This window comes from Moschus berezovskii, chromosome 15, assembly GCF_049115385.1.
Source record: "Moschus berezovskii isolate FMDL1 chromosome 15, NW_MosBer_1.0, whole genome shotgun sequence".
NCBI classification, from domain to species: domain Eukaryota; kingdom Metazoa; phylum Chordata; class Mammalia; order Artiodactyla; family Moschidae; genus Moschus; species Moschus berezovskii.
Window position 1 is genome coordinate 2,154,029 of NC_142474.1, and position 24,476 is coordinate 2,178,504.

Sequence of the window (24,476 nt, forward strand, 5' to 3'; positions counted from 1 at the left end):
ATTATTACGTGGTTGTCAATATAATTGTCTTACTGACAGCTAGCTTCCCTGCCAAGTTGCTAATAGTAACACTGACTGTCATTTATTTAGCATTTACAATGTGCCAGGCGCTATCCGGATATTATTTTTCTTCAGGAAAATAAGTATTGCATTAATCTGACCCCACCAGGTGCCATCAAGAATGGTATTGTAAATACTAGACGATAGCTGAAAATGCTGGACAGAGTTGGGGAAGAGATAATAAGGTTCATATGTTAAGGCTCATGCTATCAGCGTTCTTGTCCGTTCTGTAAATTTTTATTCCAAGAACTGCTTTTTCAATTTTCTTTCGAAAGTTAGAAAAATTGCCCTTTAAATGTCGCTTCCCCAAATGCAACAGTTCAGGAGCCTACTGAATAAACTTTCTGTTTAATTCAAAGTGAGTCTTCAAACGTATGCTGGCATCAAATCTTTGGCCTTTCCTGGTGGCTCAGACGGTAAAAGAATCTGCCTGCAGTGCAGGAGACTCAGGTTCAACCTCTGGGTTGGAAAGATCCCCTGGAGGAGGGCACGACACCCAACTCCAGTGTTCCTGCCTGGAGAATCCCATGGACAGAGGAGGCTGGTGGGCTGCAGTCCAAGGGGTCAGCAGAGTCTGGTATGATGGAAGCAGCTTAGTGTGCATGCGCACAGCAGATCTTCCCTGAGCGTGACGCTGCCGGACGCAGGGGAGGCACGACCACAGTGCTGGACAGGATGAGGCCCCTGGCCTCAGGGAGCCTGTGGTCCAGGGAGAGAAGAGGCACAAAACCCCACAGCTATGCTGAAAGCACCCAGGGCCCTAGCAGGGGAAGCCAAGTGTTGCAGAAGTTGTCCAGACTCAAGGAGAATCAGTCTAGTTGGCCCAGGGAAGCGTCCATCAGATGTTTGCACCTGGAGCCCAGAGTCCTTGTCTTGGGTGAAGGACATCAATATTCATGAATATTTTAAAAACTACTGACTGTTTTCCTGGAGCGGGGGTCTCTTGTGGCCTCCTGTTATTGGTCATGGGCTCCCCAGGCCATTCTGAGTTTTGCATGGTCACGTTTCATTTCCATGGGCATCCAAAGCCAGCCCATTGCCCGAACTGAGAAAAGACTGCCTTATTTATAGAAAGGGAATGAAGGACTGAGTACCCATCTCTGAGTAGAAGTCTCTTGACACATCCAAATCCCCAAAGCAGTGAAGTAAACGAGCTCCGTCTCTGATAACCGACCCTTGAACATATTTAACCATAAAAACTTAAGGCAGTCAATCCATTCCTATCCTAAAAAATGGGCAGGAAAGTTTAAGAATTGTGCTTTATCAACCCTATTTTTTTTTTAATTGCACACTCTTTGAGACAGCACCTCAGTTGGAGTGGAATGAGTTCCAAAATCAAATTTGATCCAGGAGATGGGGTCTGTGTTAGCAACATGGCAGGTATTTAATATAGCTAGACCCGTGGGTGATATTTTGAAGTTACAGTAACCTCTCAGAAGATCTAAAAATTGTCACTTATCATCCATTTGAAATTAAGTGTATTTGTTTCCTTAGACTCACCCACAAAATTTGCATCTGTGTTTGTTACACAGCATATTTCCATTTTTGGTTGGTTGTATCATTGGAATTTGAAAAATGGAGTGCTCACTCTGCCTGTCTGCCTGCATGCATGCTCAGTCATGTCCTTTGCAACCCCATGGACTGTAGCCCGCCAGGTTCCTCTGTCCATGGATTCTCCAGGCAAGAATGCTGAAGTGGGTTGCCATGCCCTCCTCCAGGGGATCTTCCCGACCCAGGGATCAAACCTGCACTGGCCTATGTGCTGATAAAAATGGAAAAGTTATGAATAGCCGCTGATGTCTCTTCTAGTCTGTAAACTTGTGGATATTCAGATACATATATGTACAAAGATTTTTAACAACCACAGAACGGTTTTCTGGATATTACGAGTTCTGACCTGCTCTCTGGCTATGCGGCCTATATTTAGGGGGGAATCAGCGGTCTTGGAAGTGGAGTGAAAGAGGACAGCCCTCAGAAAGTAACAGGAGTAAAACTTCTCAATCAGTGGCTTTCTCGGTGGGAAGAGCGCCTTGTGCATCCGTGGCCATCAATGTATCGATTCAGAATTCTGAGGGTAAATTACGCCCTGGGCTCAGCTGTCCCTCCCCACCCGCCCACACAAACCCTTCCCCCCAGTTTCACTGCTGTGTCCCTTGCTGGATTGGAATTCCAACCACAAACCCACAGAGCTGTGAACTGGGAAAAAGATACCACCATTTCATTCTAGGGGAAACACACAAATCTTCTGTGTTTTCAGAACGACAATCTTATTTTTGTGCCTCATAAAACTACATTCAGAGCATAGCATAATTAAAACAAGGCCAGAATTCATGAACAAATGAAGCATTTACTACATAGGCCAAAGAAAAGATAAATTATATGCCTGAAAGGTTTCACTGAGCTGTGATTCACACAAACCAACGTGTTGTCAGGGGGCCTTTTTTTTTTTCTCCACTCCCCAACAATTGAACCAGAACTTTAAGATAAGCATTTATTTAGGAGCTTCATTCCCCTCAAAACTGATCACATCATGAAAACTTGACCTTTTTTGGTTAAAAAAAGAAAAACACTAAATTTCTGTTGTCACTGGCAATTCCAGAGGTGTCTTTGTGTTGGGGGTAGAGCGGGTGTTTTAAGTGCTGCCAAACACAGATTCAGGAGATTTAAACAAGGATATTCTTTTTCTTTTAAAGTTGAAGTAAATTTTGCGACTGTAACTTAAACACCAAATTTGTGCAAGGCATCTAAACGAAAAATTATGGTCCTGGACCTTCAAAGATTGTATAATCTAGTAAGAGACACACATTTTTAAGGGAGGTTATGATAAAGGCATTGACCCACAAACTCGTTCAGGCTACAGGTATTAAGAGCTGCGCTGATCATTTCAATCTCAACACGTCCCAGACTGAACTGTTCATCCACACCCCACAACGATGACAACAAATACCCACTCATTAAATCCATAGGCTTCTCATCTCGGTTAATGGCAACTCCATCTTATAGCACAGCTTTTTAGTGGCGGAACTGGAATGGAAGAACCAAGGTTTCCAGAGTCCTTCTCCATGTGGTATAAAGTAATGAAATAACACATAAGCGTTACCGTCAGGTAACGTGGGTTTCAAGTCTGCCTCTGTCACCTGTTGGCTGTGTGACCTTGGGCAAGTCACACAACTACTCTGAGCCTCCGTTTCTTCATCTGTACAATGGGGGTAATAATCATATCAAGCACATTTTTACAGCATTCACACCTGTGACAGCTAAGTCTTTGAAGTACTTAACACAGATATTTCATTTTGAGAAAAATAAAATTTAACTACTATCATGGTTTTTCTTGCAATTACTTCACAATTTTAGTCTTTTTACTCTTCCCTTCCATAGTCTTCAACTAAAACTTGCAGAGAAAGCACAATTTGAATCTAACTTGAAAACTGCATAAGCTAAGGCCTATGTCCTAATCTGGGTTGGAAAAAAAAAGATGCAGAAGTAGTGAAATTATTTTAGAAAGACTAGAACTTCAGTGCTTATACACACAAGCCGCCGTTTCTTAGTCTGACGTTCAAGGTCTCTACTAGCTGTCTTCTGCCTGTCTTCCTAGCTGTATTTTCTCCTAGTCCCTTAAATTCATCCGGTGAAAACTGCCAACATGGGACCTGCGCAGACACCATCTGCTCCCCAGGCCTCTCTCAGCCTTCATCTCCTTCTCTCGCTGTTTATCAGAAATTTAATTTACCTTCAGGGGTCAAATTCTCTGTGAAGCTGACCAGATGTCCCCCATCCTGGCTGGTTTCTGAGGACATGAATTCCTCTAGTATTTTGGGGGATTCTAAATATTGAAACTCTGTGACAAAATCTCTTTGAAGGAATCATCTCATTGAAACATCAAAATGTCCAAGAGAATTTTAATATCTTTATCATTTTACAGATTAGGAAATCAAAACTTTAGTGAAACCAAAAGCCACTTACCCCAATTATGCAGCAAAAACGATTGTCCATCTCCAAAACCCATGCTTCCCGTTCTCAAGGTTATGATTTTACCAAGTATTCGAAACTGCAGTAACACTGGCTATGGAAACCTGAGTGATAATGAGCGGAAGCGCCTCCAGATTCGGGGGCGCCAAGTGAGCCTCAGATCAAACGCAAGCGGACAAACCCCCTACCGCCGGCATTAGAAAGGCCAAGTAAACTATGCGGTGTGTTTTTATTTCATGCTGTTTACCTCTGGTGATAAGGCCATGACTTAAGAGAAGCATCTACCTGAAAGACTGTCAAAACAGAGGGAAAACTCACCTTTAATCATCAAGTTATGAAATAAGCAAGGCTTTTAGCTATGGTTGACCAGCCGCTAAGTCATGTCCAACTCTGCTACCCCATGGACTGCAGCACGCCAGGCTTTCCTGTCCTTCACTATCTCACGGAGTTTTCTCAGACTCATGTTCATCCGACCATCTCATCCTCTGTTGCCCCTTTTCCTCCTGTCCTAAGTCTTTCCCAACTTCAAGGTCTTTTCCAATGAGTTGGCTCTTTTGCATCAGGTGGCCAAAGTATTGGAGCTCCAGTTTCAGCTTCAGCATCCATCCTTCCAATGAATATTCAGGGCTGATTTCCTTTAGGAGTCACTAGTTTAATGCTTCGGAGAAGGCAATGGTAAGCCACTCCAGTACTCTTGCCTAGAAAATCCCATGGATGGAGGAGCCTGGTAGGCTGCAGTCTGTGGGATCGCTAAGGGTCAGACACGACTGAGCGACTTCACTTTCACTTTTCACTTTCACACATTGGAAAAGGAAATGGCAATCCACTCCAGTGTTCTTGCCTGGAGAATCCCTGGGACGGGGGAGCCTGGTGGGCTTCCGTCTAAGGGGTCACACAGAGTCGGATACGACTGAAGTGACTCAGCAGCAGCAGCAGCAGTTTAATGCTTGATGTCCAAGGGACTCTCAAGAGTCTTCTGCAGCACCACAATTCAAATTTTAGCCATGACACAATTTTAGCTGTAGCACTATAATTTTACAAACTTTACAAATTAGCACTAAGAAACATTTGATATGAAACATTTACCATAGCAGAGGTGATGGGTAAGTGATAGGAGCCTGAATGGATATGGAAATGAGTTCCGATTCTACCACTTACTAGCTGTTTGGTAAAGTTAAATAATAGCGGTTGCCTCTGTTTTTAATAACTTGTTATTCCTAGGCCAAGTAAACGTTTGGCACAGCTTATCTGCTTTGATTCTTGTAACAACACAACAAGGTAAACTTTTTTGTTGACCTTTAACAAATGAGGAAACTGAGGCTCAGAGAAGTCAAGTTACTGGTTCAGGGCCACACAAGTGAATTGCAGGCAGAGCTGGAATTAAGACCTGGCAGTGAGCAAAGCCTGTGCCACTCTGTCATTTCAGAACCTGTGTTTCATCCACAAGAGGAAGATACTGCCTGCCCTCGAGGCTGCTGAGAGGACAGAAGGTGACATAAGCAGTCAGTGGTCAGGAGGCTAAATAACAGGGTGGTATTTGCTGAACTGTCAGAAACTTAGGAACACAGAATTATGAATTAGAGCAAACGGTCTTCAGCATAATGGAGTCTGCGTAGTAGATCATCTAGGGCACCTTTGGCTCCAATTAAAAGAAAAAATAACAAACTGCTGACTCAACAGTAGCTTAGTTCATGTGGAAAATGTACATTTCTTATACATAATAAACGAGAATTCGAGAAGTGAAGGGTTCCGTCCAGTTCAGCATCTTCATGGCTCCAGGATGCGTCTGTCTCCAGCACCCTCTGCGTGTTGACTTGATTCACAGGCTTGGTCCCTTGTGGGTGTTCGTTTTCTTTTTTTGTGGTATAGTTAATGTACAATATTCTATAACTTTCAGGCATACGACGTAGTGATTCACAATTTTTAAAGGTTATACTCCATTTACAGTTGCTATAAAATATTGGTTTTGTGGTTTTAAGAAGACTGCCATAGTTCTAAGCAATGTGGAGAGTCATAATGTCCTACCAGATGAAATACGAGTTTCCTAAAATTTACCCATTGGAGGAACTGAGTCACATGTTTGGTTGGAGGTGCAAGGTGGGGGAAGGGTGGAAAGTTCCTTCAACAGAAAGCAGGCTCTGCCAGCAAAGGTGCTATGCCACAGGTAGAAAGCAGATACATTATTTTCTATCCAACTTCATGCCAGAAAATCCGTAAGTGGATGGAGCTGGTAAACGCTACTGCAGTATCTCCCGACAGTCATATATTTAAACATGCTCGTTGAACCAGCTCTTTAACTTGACTGCGACCCATAGAAAAAGATCAATGAGATGAAGAATTCACAAAATAGTGCCGTTCTTTCAGCAAGTAGCACGGGCTGGTATTTTCCACTCTTTCTAGTGTATTTTGTTTGATAGTTTTTAATGCTAATTTTGGGCTCCCCTGGTGTCTCAGCAGTAAAGAATCCACCTGCCAACTCAGGAGATGCAGGCTCCATCCCTGAGTCAGGAGGATCCCCTGGAGAAGGAAATGGCAACCCACTCCAGTTTTCTTGCCTGGAAAATCCCGTGGACAGAGGAGCCTGGTGGGCCACAGTCCATGGGGTTGCAAAGACTCAGACACAATTTAGTAACTCAGTTCAGTTCAGTTCAGTTCAGTCGCTCAGTCGTGTCCGACTCTCTGCGACCCCATGAATCACAGCACGCCAGGCCTACCTGTCCATCACCAACTCCCAGAGTCTACCCAAACCCATGTCCATCGAGTCGGTGATGCCATCCAACCATCTCATCCTCTGTCGTCCCCTTCTCCTCCTGCCCTCAATCTTTCCCAGCATCAGGGTCTTTTCAAATGAGTCAGCTCTTCGCATCAGGTGGCCAAAGTATTGGAGTTTCAGCTTCAAAATCAGTCCTTCCAATGAACACTCAGGACTGATCTCCTTTAGAATGGACTGGTTGGATCTCCTTGCAGTCCAAGAGACTCTCAAGAGTCTTCTCCAGCACCACAGTTCAAAAGCATCAATTCTTCGGCAATCAGCTTTCTTCACAGTCTAACTCTCACATCCATACATGACCACTGGAAAAACCATAGCCTTGACTAGACGAACCTTGGTTGGCAAAGTAATGTCTCTGCTTTTTAATATGCTATCTAATTACACAACAACAATGCTGGTTTTGACCCACTAAATTATGCTCCATTCCACGCACAGTCACAATCTGAAGTTTGGAAAACTCTTTTCTACCACCATCATCCTTATCACACAGGGAGACAGTGACCTTGAAGGATGTGACTGTTTCTCATGCAACTGGGTGTGTCCAGGCGATCCTGCCTGCCACATCTTGGCAGGCAGTGATGTTCTTTAGATGAATCCGACAAGGATAAAGACAATACCCATCATGTTCCAGTTTTTCAAAGCGTGTTAGAGAATGTTGTAATCTTATGATTAGCTCTGCCGAAACAACTTTCAAGAAAAATGGTTTCAAAATGTTTATATGCTGTGCTGTTATTGTTGTTATTTAGTTGCTGAGTCATGTCCGGCTCTTTTCTGACTAGTCCGCCAGGCCCTTCTGTCCTTGGGATTTCCCAGGGAAGAATACTGGAGTGGATTGCCATTTCCTTTTCCAACCCAGGGATTGAACCCGACCCAGGGACTGAACCAACATCTCCTGCACTGGCAGGCAGATTCTTTACCACTGAGCCACTGAGTCCCTTGGACTGCAAGGAGATCCAACCAGTCCATCCTAAAGGAAGTCAGTCCTGAATGTTCATTGGAAGGACTGAGGCTGAAGCTGAAGCTCCAATACTTTGGCCACCAGATGCAAAGAACTGACTCGTTGGAAAAGACCCTGATGGTGGGAAAGAGTGAGGGCAGGAGGAGAAGGGGACGACAGAGGATGAGATGGTTGGATGGCATCACTGACTTGATGGACATGAGTTTGAGCCAGTTCCATGAGCTGGTGATGGACGGGAAGGCCTGGCGTGCTGCAGGCCATGGGGTCACAGAGAGTCGGACAGAACTGAGCGACTGAACTGAACGGAGCCAGTAGGGGAGCAATTCGTATGCTGTCAGTTCAGTTCAGTCGTGCAGAATCATTTATCTCTCCTATTTATTTGATATTTTCACTCAGTCTTTAATATGTTATGGTGCTAATCCTCATGGTTGAATGTTAAGTGAATTGTGTTTTGCAGTGAACTGGAAAACTGTATTTTGAGCTTGCTTACCCTTTGGCATTATCCAGTCTAATTCTCTTCTTTCAAGGTTATCATAGCAGCCCTGATTCGTTGAGCATTTACTAACTCAAATGAGTCTGAGATGACTGAGTGACTAACACAGCACAAGGACAGCGCACAGAGAGGGGAAATAACCCGGCTCAGATCAGGTGGCTAGCAAGCGGCGGAGTCCAGTCTGTCCCCTGCGTGGCTGACCACCACGCACACGAGCTCAACAAGATGGAGCGTCTCGAACGTTTGGAAGCGTCTTATATCTTGTTTACATTACTGAAGCTACTTCCCAAACTGATATTCTGTAGACTCATCAGCTCAATGGGAGAAGGCAATGGCACCCCACTCCAATACTCTTGCCTGGAAAATCCCATAGATGAGGAGCCTGGTAGGCTACAGTCCATGGGGTCTCGAAGAGCCAGACATGACTGAGCGACTTCACTTTCACTTTTCCCTTTCATGCATTGGAGAAGGAAATGGCAATCCACTCCAGTATTCTTTCCTGGAGAATCCCAGGGACAGAGGAGCCTAGTGGACTGCCGTCTACGGGGTCAGACAGAGTCGGACACGACTGAAACGACTTACAGCAGCAGCAGCAGCAGCAGCAGTTCAATGAGATCAGCCTGGAAATTGAGCACCATCATCAAATAGTTTTGGGAAACTATCTTGGTCTGCCATCTCTTCTGAAGATTCAGTGGACGTCAGCCTACTAAGGGCTCTGAGAAGTCCTGCAGCAGGCACCCCTGCTTTGCTTTGTTTAACTGAGTGTTTCTCAGGCTTCAGTCTGCAAAGAACTCTCAGTTGTCTAACCAGTTGGGTGTATCTTCCAAGGAACAGTTCTTCTAGAAAATGCTACGCACATAGACCGAAGCTGAAAAATGGGCTCTTGTGGGATGTGCAAAGCTGCACATAGGTTTTATTTGACCTCTGTCCATGGAATTCTCCAGGCCCGAATACTGGAGTGGGTAGCCCTTCCCTTCTCCAGGGGATCTTCCGGACCCAGGGATCAAACCCAGGTCTCCTGCATTTCAGGCGGATTCTTTACTGTCTGAGCCACCAGGGAAGCCCATTTGGCCTACACAGTGTTTTATAATAATATTTTAGTCCATTGATAACATTTTGCAATTGGCAAAGTTGACAGCAATTTTGAATTATGAGATTTCAGTAGAATTCGTATTTCGTGCATTTCTGAAAGTAGGAACTTCCATCGCCGGTGGGCGATGAGTTGTGCCTACCCTCAGACGGGGCATTCCTCCACAGTTTGCCCGCGTCCCCAGCCTCCCCAGTCGACTCCCCAAAGTGCAGCGCGTGAGCTGCTCTTCATTATAGCACTGGCGCTGCTCTGCTCTTATGGTAGAGTTGGAAGCACAGTAAAATATCTCCAACAGAGACCACTTTCCATCCTTTGTAGCGTGTCAGACAATTTGGAGCAATTTAGGCTGCTGCTGCTGCTGCTAAGTTGCTTCAGTCGCATCCGACTCTAATAAGCTGTAAATCCAGCCTGAGGGTCAATTCATAAGCAGGTGCTGAACAGTGAATCGGAAGGATCGTTTATTCATTCAACAAACATCTGAGTGCTTTCTTTGTACCAGGAATGATTTTAGGATGAATAGAATGTTATACCCCATGTGAGCTTTCATTATAGCATAAAGATCAACAGTTTTGTTGTTGTTCAGTTGCTAAGTCGTATCCGATTCTTTATAACCCCACGGACTGCAGCACACCAGGCCTCCCTGTCCATCAGCGTCTCCCAGAGTTCACTCAAACTCATGTCCGTTAAGTTAATGACATCCAACCATCTCATCCTCTGCCGCCCTCTTCTCCTTTTGCCTCCAATCTTTCCCAGCATCAGGGTCTTTTCAAATGAGTCAGCTCTTCGCATCAGGTGGCCAAAGTATTGGAGTTTCAGCTTCAGCATCAGTCCTTCCAATGAATATTCAGGGTTGATTTCCTTTAGGATGGACTGGTTTCATCTCCTTGCAGTCCCAAGAGTCTTCTCCAGCACCACAATTCTAAAGCATCAATTCTTCGGTGCTCAGCCTTCTTTATGGTCCAACTCTCATATCTGTACATGACTACTGGAAAAACCATAGCTTTGACTGTACGGACCTTTGTTGGCAAAGTGATGTCTCTGCTTTTTATGCTGTCAAGGCTATGATCCATGAAGAAGAAGAACAATAACCAAGAAAATAAGCAGTTCCAGTGTATGAAAAGGGTTACAAATGAAATAAACAGAGTTTTGAGATAGAAAGCAGAGGAGAGAGGAAGCTGATAATGAGGACTGGATAGAGGGTAGGGTCAGGAAAGATTCGGTCTAATGCAAAAATTCAGGGAAAAGGATGTGATTTTTCTTTTCCTGAATAAGTTCAAACAATTCTTAGAAAATATGCAACCTAATTTAGGAGCATTCAAAACAATTTTCTCACTTTCAGAAAGTGTTTGTTAAACAGATAATGAACTTGTTCTAGGCTATGGGTTATTTGCTTTTGTATTTTAAAGGTTTTTTTTTTTAATGTTGGATCTCTTTTCTCTCTAATAAATGTAAAATGTCGTTATCAGTCTGGTGGTTGTCCATATTGGAACTAATCACAAGAAAGAAGCATCTTCCACAGATTCTTTTTTGCCTGAGGTAACCTGGAATTACTCTGTGTCCATTCTTTACCCACTGTAATCGCATTTTTCAATTTTATATCATACATAGCAGACTTTATTTAAGGATATGCCAACTCCTGTGTCCTTAGGAATATCCCCAAAGTAATTACTGCTGCCAGAAAAAGAAGCAAGGAAAGAACATTTTATTGCTTAATTCTCTACCCACATTTCACTTGCCATTGGAAATCAAGTTGAAAAATTCACTTACCCCTCAAGTGGAGGAGTTGCTGATAGAGAAAATGGAAAACCCTTATTTATTGGAAGAAAGTGTGAATTGCTTTCTCTGATAGATTTCTTTCCACCTTCCACCTATGACTAAAATGGGCAGCTGGTTTGTTTAATCTCATAAATATAACATCTCTGCCTCAGTCAATACCACGGGCTAATGAGCCTCTACCATGTCAAGGTTCTGTGTTACACTTTTGCTGCCAAAGGTGTCAGATGAGCTATTAATAACCTGAGGTTATGTCTGCTGCTGCTGCTAAGTCACTTCAGTCGTGTCCGACTCCGTGTGACCCCATAGACGGAAGCCCACCAGGCTCCCCCGTCCCTGGGATTCTCCAGGCAAGAACACTGGAGTGGGTTGCCATTTCCTTCTCCAATGTGTGAAAGTGAAAAGTGAAATTGAAGTCGCTCAGTCGTGTCCGACCCTTAGCGACCGCATGGACTGCAGCCTACCAGGCTCTTCCATCCATGGGATTTTCTAGGCAAGAGTACTGGAGTGGCTTGCCATTGCCTTCTCCGAGGTTATGTCTACAGAGTATTAAAACAGGTGGTGAGCTCGTAATTTATAATAAAGCATATCATATGGGATGATTGGTCCAACCTGGCTTGATTCAATCAGGATAAGCAGCTAGAATGAACAGGGTTGCCTCTCCTTCCAAAAAAAAGAGAAAATGGGTCAGTGGAGCATTTTTAGATCTGTGTCATGAAGATTCTCCCACCTAGAAAACACGCCAGAAGACGATGAAAAGTCTAGATTTCAGGAACTTCCCTGGTGGTCCAGTGGTTAAGAAACTGCCTTCCAGTGCCGGGGACAGAGGCTTGGTCCTGGTTGGGGAACTAAGATCCCACATCCGGGTGCTGCAGAGCAGCTAAGCCCGCGTGCCGTCCTGGAGGGCCTGAGTGCAGCAACAAAGACCCTACGGGACACGGTGAAGGTCACGTGTGCGGCAATTAAGGCCTAAATACATTTTAAAAATACATACATTTTTTAAAGATGCCAATGTGAATTTTTAAAAAAGAAATCTAGATTTTACACTTCAATATTTTTATGTTATTTTTATTGCCCTCTGAAGTATCTGGTAATTTCTTAATCAACTACTTGGCTCACTAGGAAGTTTACTTCAACTGTGGCACTCTGGCAGTACACAATTTTTAAGTCTTAAGAAATTTGAAAGGACAATATGACATCTAGGAATTTATTGAGAAAGTGCATAACGTTTTATCCATAAGGTTTTGTGTTTTTTGAAGTCCCACACTATTTGTAAAAGAAAAGTTCAGTTCAGTCGCTCAGTCGTGTCTGACTCTTTGCAACCCCATGAGCCACAGCATGCCAGGCCTCCCTGTCCATCACCATCTCCCGGAGTTTACTCAAACCCATGTCCATTGAGTCGGTGATGCCATCCAGCCATCTCATCCTCTGTCGTCCCCTTCTCCTCCTGCCTTCAATCTTTCCCAGCATCAGAGTCTTTTCAAATGAGTCAGTTCTTCGCATGAGGTGGCCAAAGTATTGGAGTTTCAGCTTTAGCATCAGTCCTTCCAATGAACACCCAGGACTGATCTCCTTTAGAATGGACTGGTTGGATCTCCTTGCAGTCCAAGGGACTCTCAAGAGTCTTCTCCAACACCACAGTTCAAAAGCATCAAAACTCAGCTTTCTTTATAGTCCAACTCTCATATCCATACATGACTACTAGAAAAACCATAGCTTTGACTAGATGGACCTTTGTTGGCAAAGTAATGTCTCTGCTTTTCAATATGCTGTCTAGGTTGATCATAGCTTTTCAAGTTGGGAAGATCTAAAAGTTCTAGTTAGAGAGGTTTTGCAGTGATTCTGGTATAGCCTTACACTGGAGATCATGAACAAGATGACACAGAAATAGAATTATTGATTGTGAAGATAGCTATAACATAGTGTTAAATCAGAAAATCAAGTTTCAAAGTAGTATATACAGAAATATCCCTTTAGGATAAGTACCATGTTTGCCTTGCCTGTCAACATGTACATTCATCCTTCTACCCAAAGAGGGACTTGAAATGCAAAACTGCCAATTGTCGGTAGTAGTGATTTGCTGTAATGGGATAGTGGGCGCACTTAATACTTTTACTCTTTGCTCGTGTAAATTTTCTCTGTTTGTGTAAATGAAGCAGGCACGGAGTGCTGCCTCAGTTCAGTTCAGTCGCTCAGTCGTGTCCGACTCTCCGCGACCCCATGAATCGCAGCACGCCAGGCCTCCCTGTCCATCACCAACTCCCGGAGTTCACTCAGACTCACGTCCATCGAGTCGGTGGTGCCATTCAGCCATCTCATTCTCTGGTCCCCGTCCCCTCCCGACCCCAATCCCTCCCAGCATCAGCACTGCCTAAGCACAAGGAAAATATTGCAATCTCGGTAGTTTCCCAGTTCCTCCACTAGACGGCGCTGTGAAGCTTGCCCCGTCCTGAGCTGTATTAGAAACTGCCCCAGCAACCAGAGGTTTCAGTTCAGTTCAGTCGCTCAGTCGTGTCCGACTCTCCGCGACCCCACGAATCACAGCACGCCAGGCCTCCCTGTCCATCACCAACTCCCGGAGTACACTCAAACTCACGTCCACAGAGTCGGTGATGCCATCCAGCCACCTCATTCTCTGTCATCCCTTTCTCCTCCTGCCCCCAATCCTTCCTAGCATCAGACTCTTTTCCAGTGAGTCAACTCGTCGCATGAGGTGGCCAAAGTATTGGAGTTTCAGCTTTAGCATCAGTCCCTCCAATGAACACCCAGGACTGATCTCCTTTAGGATGGACTGGTTGGATCTCCTTGCAGTATAAGGGACTCTCAAGAGTCTTCTCCAACACCACAGTTCAAAAGCATCGATTCTTCGGCGATCAGCTTTCTTCACAGTCCAACTCTCACATCCATACATGACCACGGGAAAAACCATAGCCTTGACTAGACGGACCTTGGTTGGCAAAGTAATGTCTCTGCTTTTTAGGTTTAACAGGAGTTATTTTCACTTACAGTAATTCTGGAACTGTGCAATCCAGAGGTTGCGTGGCAATTTCTTGTTCAGAAATAACACTGGCTTTTAAAATGCACAACTAATGTGTGTTTTGGAAAGAGAAAACACTGCGGATGGGCAGTTTTCAGAGTCCTTTCATAACTGCGTTTTACAGTTGTGCTATGTGAGTTCTTTCCTTATTTTTGCCATGAGCTTAAAAGATGTGAATGCATTTCTATCCGTTGATGTGAATTGGGTGAGAATAGTGGGAAAAGGCTTCTCTGGTAGTCCAGTGGCTGAGAATCCAGAATACAGGGGACACAGGTTCGATCCCTGGTCCGGAAAGATCGCACATGCCTCAGAGCAACTAAGCCTGGGGGCCACAACTACTGAAGCCCGCCTACCCTAGAGCCTGTGCTCTGCAACAGGAGAAGCCACAGCAGTGACAAGCCCGTGCACAACCAGAGCGTAGCCCCGCTCCCCAAAACTGGAGAAAGCTTGCCCAGAGCAGAGAATCCCAGAGCAGCCAAAAAATACACATATAAATAAATCTTTAAAAAGAATAGAGGGAAAAAAGTAAAAATACAAAATAAACTCCCGGGATAGACCCTCCTTCGGTGGTTATGAGCTTTGTAGTGAAACAAGGTGTTAAAGAAAAATTCCCAAATTACTTCAGAAATGTTAAATTTCCACTAAACATTTTTGTAGACTTTGGTCTTGGAATCCCTTCCTGCTTATTTGATTAATTTCTTTCCCTTCTAGGAGCATTGAAAGATGAATGTTTAGCTTTGAGCGTGAATGGAATCCCATTTTTCAGCCTCAGTGTGACAGTGGGTGTGTGCAGGTGCTGTGCTCTCAGAGGGAGAAGCGCGAAGCCTGCATGTTGTCTAGAGCCAGTTGTTGCTGAGCCGGTGATGGCCTTTGTGCGTCTGGGGCAACCACGTGGGAGAGGAAGCGTAGCTCTCCCTTTTATCCCAGACAGCATGTGGCTCAAATTTCTAACAGATGGAAGAGAGTGGGGTAATGGGTTTCTGTACCAGTTGACATTGCTTAGACAAATCTTCCCGTGTTAAGCTGCATGTTGGACCGTGATTCTTGGTACAAAAATTCAGAATGAACCCAATGCTGCCCAATCAGTGGGGACCTCTAGATGAGGTAGACGTTCATTACAAGTAGTTCCAGACGAGAACTTTTTTAGCCTTGATCATCCTGCCTTCACTTATAGTCTCACTTGGACAACGCAGACCTTGCTTTGAGGGAGGAGGAACCCAGCTGACAATTTACAGTGGAAGGAGGGCGCCAGAAGCCCCATGTGGGTTTGATCATAGACAATCAAGCTATGATGAGGCAGCACAATTTTTCAACATGACAAATCGTGGTCCGTTAACTAGTGTTTCTATCTGTTTGCCCTTTGAAGCCAACTGAAAGGGAAAAAATTATATGTCGGTCTCTTCCGCACAGTTGAAAAACTAGCTGACACCATGGACACCTGTTTGCTTAAAAAGAAGTTTCCAGATATTTCCTGGAGTGTGCCTGTGTTTCTGTCTGAAATTTCTGTTTGCTTAGAATGATCCAGAGGCTTGATGAAAATAGCGAAGATATATTTGTAGTCAAGGACAGAGATCCTACAAATAACCCAACAGTTCAGGTATAGGCCACAAACTGGTGGCCGTGGGCCGGCGAGCCTTCCCCACTGTGCTGTTTGGCTCTCTGGGTGTCTCCTGTACACGTGGGGTCAGTCGTCCCCGTGTTGTTGTTTAGTTTTGTTCGTGCTGGGTCTTCCTTGCTGTGCGGGCTCTTCTGTGGTTGCGGTGTCTTCCCTTGCTGTGGAGCGGGGCCCCAGGACCCGCGGGCTCAGTCCTTGCGCTCCCCGGCCCTAGAGCACCGGCTCGGTAGTTCGCACACACGGGCTTAGCTGCTTCTCGGGTGTGGGATCTTCCCAGATGGGGGTCGAGACTGCATCCCCTGCAGGTGGACTCTTCACCACTGAGCCACCAGGGAAGCCACACATTTTGTTTTAATTTTAATTTTGAATACATAATACATTCACATGGCTCAAAATAAGAAATTATCAAATGGCATACTTGTCTAGCAATGCCGCTCCCGACAGATAATCACTGTTTGTATTTTTAAATGAATCTTTCCTAAGCATATGCAAGCAAAAGACAAGCATAAATTCACGTTCCTTCTTGTTTGAGCAAACGGGAATATAACATGCACTGTGTTCTGGCCCGTGCTTTTTTTCCCCAGCTAACACGACTGTCAATATCTGTACAGCTTCCAAATCTGTAACACATAGTTTTCCAATGAATGGATGTACCATGAGTTATTTACCCAGGACTTTATTAATGACTTCTGGCAGGTGTCCAAGCATTTGCTATGACCTCATTGTAGTGAATAAGCTTGTGTATTTGCTATTTCATACTTACGTGAACTGAGTTTTAAAATCGACTCTTAGGAGCAGAATCGCTGGGTAAAGGCATATATGCTCTTTATAGTAGCCTTCATCCGTCGTCCGTTTGGCTGCAGCACGCAGGGCCTGCATCGCGGGCACGGCCTTGCTGGTTTCCGCTCAAGGAGTTCAGTTGCTCCACAGTGTTTGGGATCTCAAGTTCCCCGATCCGGGATCGACTCATGTCCCCTGCATTGCACGACGGATTCTTAACCACTGGACCACCAGGGAAAGCCTTAGAAGAGCACACATGCTTTTAATTTTAGCTGATGGTGCCAAAGTTCTGACCCTCCCTCCGGGACTGAAGTTGCTTCACTCAGTAAAACACGAGAGTACACCTGCTTCTCACCCCAGCCTCCTCGAAGAATGTCTTCACACATTCGGACTTTTTGACTTTCGACCATTCCTTTCACGACTTTTGGTGTTTCAGTCAAAGTTACAAAAGCTCTCTCAATCCAAAATTACGAAAGGTTTCCCCAAGTGCTCTTCTAGTGCATTTATCCATTTAGATTTTCCCTGGAGTAGGATTATGGCACTGTGCTAACTTTTTAGATGGCCACCCAGGGGTCCCTACATCTTCAACATAAAAAGTCCTTTAATATAAAAAACCTGTATCACACTGAACTCGCGTATGTCTTTGGCGAAATGTGTTATACGTTGCTGTAGTTACGTGCGCGTGGTCGTGTCTGACTCTCCGAGACCCCATGGACTCTATCCCGCCAGGCCCCTCTGTCCAGGCGATTTCCCAGGCAAGAACACTGGAGTGGGTTGCCATTTCTGACTCCAGGGGATCTTCCCCGACCCAGCGATGGAACCTGTGTTATATGTGAATAATGACAAATGTGGGGAAAACAGCAGGGAAGAGGAATAGAGGCAAGGGAAATTAAACTAGGAAAACTCTTGGTATGAAGTTGGTATTTGGCTAAACCCCTGGAGGAAGGGAGGCGTGAGGCAGTGTAGATGGTACTTAAAATCTTTTTCTTCTGAAATCATTTGGACCTAGGATCAACTCCTAGCTTCAGTCTAAGATCAAAGGCAAGTTATTTATTCTTTTCATGAATCAATTTATTCATCAGTAAAAATGGAGTTATAAATTGTTATAAGAGCTAAATGAGATCTTTTTAACTAGCTTAGCATTGGGCCTGACATATAAAGGTTGATCATTATCATTATAATGATATTACTATGGACATTTTTCCTTCTCATTCCACATTCCTCAAAGAATGTATGGCTGCAAAATATCCCATCACGTGGTTCATAGGTAAATTCCACGTTACTGTCAGATGCTGCTTTACTAACTTGTTCTAGGATTGTGGAGACTTTTGAGTGGTTCTTCATTCCGACTTTTTCAGCCCTCTCCTGTAATGCTGGCATAAACTTTTTAATCTTTTTAAACTTTTTGTTTATTTATTTTGTTCCTGCTGCTCAGGGTCTTCACTGCTGCATGCAGGCCTTCTCTAGTACCGGATCCCAGGCTTCTCACTGCGGCGGCCTCTCTTGGCGCAGAGCGCGAGCTTAGCACACAGGCCCAGTGTTTGCTGCACGTGGGGTCTCCCGCACCAGCAGTCAAACCCATACCTTCTGTTCAGCAGGTGGATTCTTAACCACTGGACCACCAGTGAAAGAAAGTGAAAGTGGAAGTCGCTCAGTCGTGTCCGACTCTTTGCAACCCCATGGACTGAATTCTCCAGGCCAGAATACTGGAGTGGGTAGCCTATCCTTTTTCCAGCAGATCTTCCCAGCCCAGGAATTGAACTGGGGTCTCCTGCATTGCAGGCGGGTTCTTCACCATTGAGCTGCCTGGGAAGCCTGTCTTGCCCCCTGGATCTCAGTCGAACTGAATAACCTGCCCCTGAAGCCCTTCCCGCCCGCGCCCCGCCTCATCCTTAGTTTCATGTCCTTCCCGCCCTCTGACACTCCTCTGCACCCCAACCCTCCCCACCCCACGTGTCCGCCTGCAGCTCAGGCTCCAGGGCCGAGGGCAGATGCTGCTCCATCTTCAACCCTTCCTCGTCCCTCTAGCCCAGCTTTTCTCAACCTTGATGCACATTGTAGCCCAGAGGCTCTAAAAACAATGATGCCTGAGCCTCACCTCCAGACATTCTGATCAGATTGGTTCAGGGAGTGTCTGGGTGTTATCGCTGGTTGAAAATGCTGCCCAGCTGCTTCTGAATGGCAGCTAAGTGGGCTCCTGGGATTCATGTATCCTTTTACCCAAGTTCTTCTCCTTCTCTCCCAGCCTTTATCCACCGTGAGACTGTAAACACTTCGAGACAGGAACTTGTCTGGTTCAGTTTTGTCGATCTCACCAGGCTCAGGATGAGGCTCAGTAACTTAATCGTAATGATGACAATAAGAGCATTTATTGAATGTTTACTGTGTGCTTGATGCTTTTGAACTGTGGTGTTGGAAAACACTCTTGAGAGCCCCTTGGACTGCAAGGAGATCCAACCAGTCCATCCTAAAGGAAATCAGTCCTGAATATTCATTAGGAAGATTGATGTTGAAGCTGCAGCTCCAATACTTTGGCCACCTGATGTGAAGAATTGACTTATTTGAGAGGACCCTGATGCTGGGAAAGATTAAAGGCAGGAGGAGAAGGGGACGACAGAGGATGAGATGGTTGGATGTCATCACCGACTCGATGGACATGAGTTTGAGCAATAGTGGAGGACACGGGAGCCTGGCATGCTGCATCCATGGGGTCACGAAGAGTCAGACACGACTTAGCGACTGAACAGCAAAATGACACTGTGTGCTACACACGTGCTAAACCCTTTAGACGGATCGTCCCACTGACACCCCAACAATCCTCAGAGGCGGTGCTGCTCTTTCAGCCCATGGACACATCCAAGCATGGACGTCAGGGAACACGCCTTCGAGGGCAGGGGTGTGAACGAAGCAGAGGGTGGAGTCTGGGCGGGCTGGCTCCGGGGTCAGCGCTCACACTGAGCGGCCGCTCTACAGTTTGCATGTGGTCAGGATTCCCCTGCCATGTTGCTGAACGAAGGCGAGTGAGTGGGTGGAAATAAGTAACTCCCTCCGGGGATCGGCTCCAGCAGGCCTGGTGGGGCACTTCGTTAGATTTAGTCCTCGTATCACGTCCATGCTGGCTCATCTTACACACACCTGTTTGATGATTTATGTAATTTTTTTTTTATTTAGTATTTCATCTAAAGTTTTTCTACTCAACTCTACCCAAGCAAAACTGTTCATTGTACCAAAGAAGTCTCTTTCCAAACAAACACCCCTGAAGAATAACTTCATGCATCTGTGTGTCCGTGTGTATGCACCACCCAGACTCAAATCGTCACCCACGCAGGCGCGCCACGTGCTAAGTGCTCAGTCACTTCAGTCATGTCTGACTCTTTGCAACCCCATGGACTGTAGCCCGCCAGGCTCCTCTGTCCGTGGGTTTTCCTAGGCAAGAATACTGGAGAGGGTTGCCATTACCTTTTCCAGGGGATCTTCCTGACCTAGGGATTGAACCCATGTCTCTTGCATTGACAGGTGGGTTCTTTACCACTAGCATGCACCTGGGAAGCCACTCATCTGCTAGACAAAAAATTTTCAACCATCCTCTTTATCAACCTACTTAACAACCTGGATCCGAATTATACCTTGGAATTATCAAAAATTCAACTCTTATTAGACTTCTAATATGAGCTGGAAAGGGATTCCCAGGTGGCACTAATGGTGGAGAACCCCACCCCACCCCGACCCCTGCCAATGCAGGAGATGCAAGAGACATAGGTTCAATCCCTGGGTCAGGAAGATCCCCTGGAGGAGGGCATGTCAACCCACTCTAGTATTTTTGCCTGGAGAATCCCAAGGACAGAGGAACCTGGAGGGTTACAGTCCATGGGACCTCAAAGAGTCGGACACGACTGAAGGGACTTAACACAGCACAGCACAGCATGAACAAGAAGTTACATTAGAACCTGTTTAAAAGGGCATCTCTTCCCAGGTAAAACTCGTTTTGCCTGGAATGAACTAGAAAAGCTGAGAACTTAGAGCTGTGGCTCTGATCTGCGTTGGGTTTTATGAAGTTCCAGCTCTTTCAGAGGCATTTCACAAGAAGCGCTGCTCCATTTGGAGAGCGCTCTGGAACTGAGGAAAACTCTGTGGAATACACACATTATTATTACCTTTAAAAATATTCACCAAAATGTGTTTATATACTTTTGTAGCTGTTCAAAATAAAAAGCAGCCCTATTCTTTATTTGGCCACGCCATGCAGCATGTGGGATCTCAGTTCCTCAACCAGGAATTGAACCCACGCCCCCTGTGCTGGAAGTGCTCAGTCTTAACCACTGGACCACCAGGGAAGTTCCCAAGAAAGCCCTGTTTCTGACGCAGACTCTTCTGGCTTGGCCCTTGGCACTAGGCTAACTTATGTCCCAAGTGATTCAGCACGGGGAGGTGATCTAGAAACCCAGAGAAGGGAACAGGTCCTGTGGGTGCTGTGACCCAGAAGGACTTCAGCGAAGGACGGAAACTTGAGCCCAAGCCTGCAGAATGGATGGGTTTGAGGTAACCTGGCTTGGCCCAAGGTCGTGGGAGTGAAGAAAACGAAAGAGGCCACTTTGGCAAGCATCCTGCTGTCCTGGGTGAGTTAGAAGAGGAAGTCCATCCCTGTATCCCAGCTTTTCACCAGTAAACTCCCAGATCCTGAAGACAGGATTATTATTCTAAAACATCGGTGCGTTTCTTAGTTGATACAATCCACCACTGTGGGGATGGTGGGAAACCAAATAGAAGCATCTTCCACGATCAGACTGGGCGACCACAGAGCACTGGCATCCTGCACAACCTTTCTGCAGAGCTGGGAGAAAAGGGTTTTTGTTTGGGACGCAGCGCGCCCTGCTGCGTTTGCTCGCCTCTGGCTCCGGACAATGTCCCTCCGACTGACTGCAGATGCTGATTCTGTTAGAAAGAGAGGGCGGGGAAGGAAGAGTGCCTCTCATAAGCCCCTGATTGTTCTGCACCCCCGTGGGCAGAAGAAGTATGGCTGGAATTAGCGGGTAAGGGAGAAAGAGGCGGGAAGCAAAAATATTACTTTGAGAGTCCACATTCAACAAGTTGCAACCGTGAAAACTCTGTCTCGATCCTAGGACTTAGTTGACGGCAAGGGAAAGGGAGGACAGGAAGTCCCAACTGTGAGCCACTCTGTCTCCGGGGACCCTGAGCAACTGGAGATTGCAAAGGAGGACGCCCAGGCAGAGAACAGTTCCATCATGAGCTTCTTTAAAACCCTGGTAAGTAATTTCAACTCCTTTTCTATTCTATTCCTAAGTTCTATTGCGAGAAAGTTTGCTAGTTCATTGGAAGGACTGATGCTAAAGCTGAAACTGCAATACTTTGGCCACCTCATGTGACGAGTTGACTCACTGGAAAAGAGTCTGATGCTAGGAGGGATTGGGGACGGGAGGAGACGGGGACGACAGAGAATGAGAAGGCTGGATGGCATCATCGACTCGATGGACCTGAGTTTGAGTGAACTCTGGGAGTTGGTGATGGACAGGGAGGCCTGGCGTGCTGTGGTTCATGGGGTCGCGGAGAGTCGGACACGACTGAGCGACTGAGCTGAACGGAAGAGTGAGACAGACTTGAATGGCATCGCTCTAAACGGGGTGTCGTCTTGATGCAGCCGGACACTGGAGGACAGGGACAAGATGTTTCGGAGGGGAAGTGGCTTTCAGTGAAGGCGTCTTTACTGCTGGCAACTGTGAGAAGCATGGCAGCCGTTGCTGTTCAGTGGCGAGTCATGCCCTACTCTCTGCGGCCCCGTGGACTCCGGCGCGCCAGGCTCCCTGTCCTTCACTGTCTGCTGGAGTCGCTCAGACTCACGTCCGCTGCGTCAGCGGCGCTGTTTCTCACCCTCTGCTGCCCCCTCCCCTTTGCTGTCAATTCCTCATGAGCCGTTGGCCATGGAACTCTGCCACGGTTGGTGTCTTATTCTCACTGGCCATAGAAATAACTGAAAAAAACTTCCCTGAGTTGCTGACCTGGCAAAGCATTTTTGCCACTCACATGGCAAATCGAACTGTAGAAGTCGCTTTCTATCTTCTTATGTCTAAAGCTCTCATCGGGTCGAGGCAGGGACCTGTGCCTTCCGTTGCTTGCTCATCTCTGACTCTTCAGGGCCCACGGCTTGGCACATGCCAGACACTCAGGAAAGGGCTGAGTGAGTGCATGCATAATTAAACGGACAGCTTCAAGCGCTTGGGCTATTTCCAAAGACCGAGACCAGCTTCGAAAGATAAAACAGAAAAAAATCAGCAGAATGTGCGACAAACACCAAAGGGTTGTATGTTTGTTTGGATTAGTGGGAGCCTTGTTGGAAAGTCTGTGGCCTTCTAGGAGACAGTCTTGAATGTGATCAAGCTCTGGGTGAACATATAAGATATGATGCATTTCACTATAAAATATTAACTTTATTAACTTTTCTATACCTAGGCATTACCAGGATTTCTTATTATGTTCCTTACCTGTAGAGTAAACTGGACCGTGTTAAATAAAAATAGGAAATAAAGACTTCCCTGGGTGCCCAGCGTTTAAGACTTGATGCTTTCACTGTGGGCCCCTGGGTTCAGTACCTGGTTGGGGAACTATGATTCTGCAGCAAGGCCAAAAAAAGAAAGGGGAGAGAGAGAGAGAAAGAAAGAAAATCACCCTAAAGAGCTGTGGTTTGTAACATCTGTGTTTTTCAAACTTTTAAGGTTTCGCCTAACAAAGCTGAAACAAAAAAAGATCCAGAAGACACGGTAGGTAGTCTGAAGTATGTTTATGTTTGGGTTTGTGTGTGGACCTGGATTTGGGCTTATGTCCTCTTTGTTTTTTTAATTTTATATGTGTGTGTAGAGACATATATACATATTTAGCAATTAAATACTGCCTTTAGGTCGTCTTTAAAATGTTCCATTTATGTTAATGGTATTTTAACGAAAATTTTGGTGGAAAACTTGAAATATGTGCCAATTGTGGCTAAATAATGTCACAAAAACCAATTTCTTACACAGAATCAGAACAGACTACTAATAATTATATATCATCTTAGTCTTTTTCGTTGTGTGTGGAGAGACCCAGGGAACAGGGTAAAAGCCACTGGAAATGAGAACGCGGTGGGACTCAATTTAAAGCAGATGTAAGCCTCTAGGCTTTTGGTTTTTAAAAACGATGTCCTGCTTTGTTTTTCATGTCATTTGGGGAAAAAAAAATTAATCTCTACTGCAACGGCAATTGCTTGGTGGCATGAAATAGTCACAAGTTGACACTTGCCAAATGGAGGGGTTAGGATGCCCTGGAGAGCGTGCACTTTTTCACTGTCATCCTAGAAATTCATCTGGTTCCCCTCAAAATACATTTTGTCTGGAATGACGACTTTCTAGAGATGCTTTCCCTTTACACTAGACAGAGCCAGTTTTCTTTAGTAGGACACGTGGTTTGAATTTCCCGGGAATCATAAGGAAAACTTAACTTGGTGACAGAGAAGTGTCTTGTGTCCTCCTTTTGGCGACTGAAAGTGCTTTGAAAGAGACTGGAACCAAACAAACGGCTTGACCAACCTGGTCCATCTGCTTCCCATATTTGAAGGGGCTAAGCTATGAAAAAGATCCCAGAATTTGTCTCAGAAGACCTGTGTTCAAGCCGCAGTCCTACTACTCGAAGGCTGTGTGATCCTAACCTTTCTGAACCCAAATTCCCACATCTGTAAAACCAATAAAACTTCTATCTCCCCACCCCCAGGACTGAAGGTGTGACCATGCCTGGTAAGCCCAGGGAGCTCTATTCAAATGTAGGTGATTCCTATTTCCCTAATCCCTGCAGGACAGATTGAACACCAGGATTACATTTGCCTTGTATTGATTGGTTCCTTTATAATTTTCTTTTTCCATAGAAAAAAAAAAGATATATCTGAGGCA

General features: G+C 45.4%; 1 protein-coding gene across 5 annotated transcripts in view; it reads left to right on the top strand.

Annotated features, from left to right (window-relative positions):
* The window catches only part of BCAS1 (brain enriched myelin associated protein 1), a 104,708-nt gene that overhangs the window by 34,328 nt on the left and 45,904 nt on the right, over positions 1 to 24,476 (top strand). For all 5 annotated transcript variants that reach the window (XM_055393876.2, XM_055393869.2, XM_088843615.1 and 2 more), the window contains exons 5-6: positions 21,666 to 21,809; positions 23,274 to 23,318. In XM_055393876.2, coding sequence (XP_055249851.2) covers positions 21,666 to 21,809; positions 23,274 to 23,318 — 189 coding nt within the window. The remainder of the gene's footprint in view (positions 1 to 21,665; positions 21,810 to 23,273; positions 23,319 to 24,476) is intronic.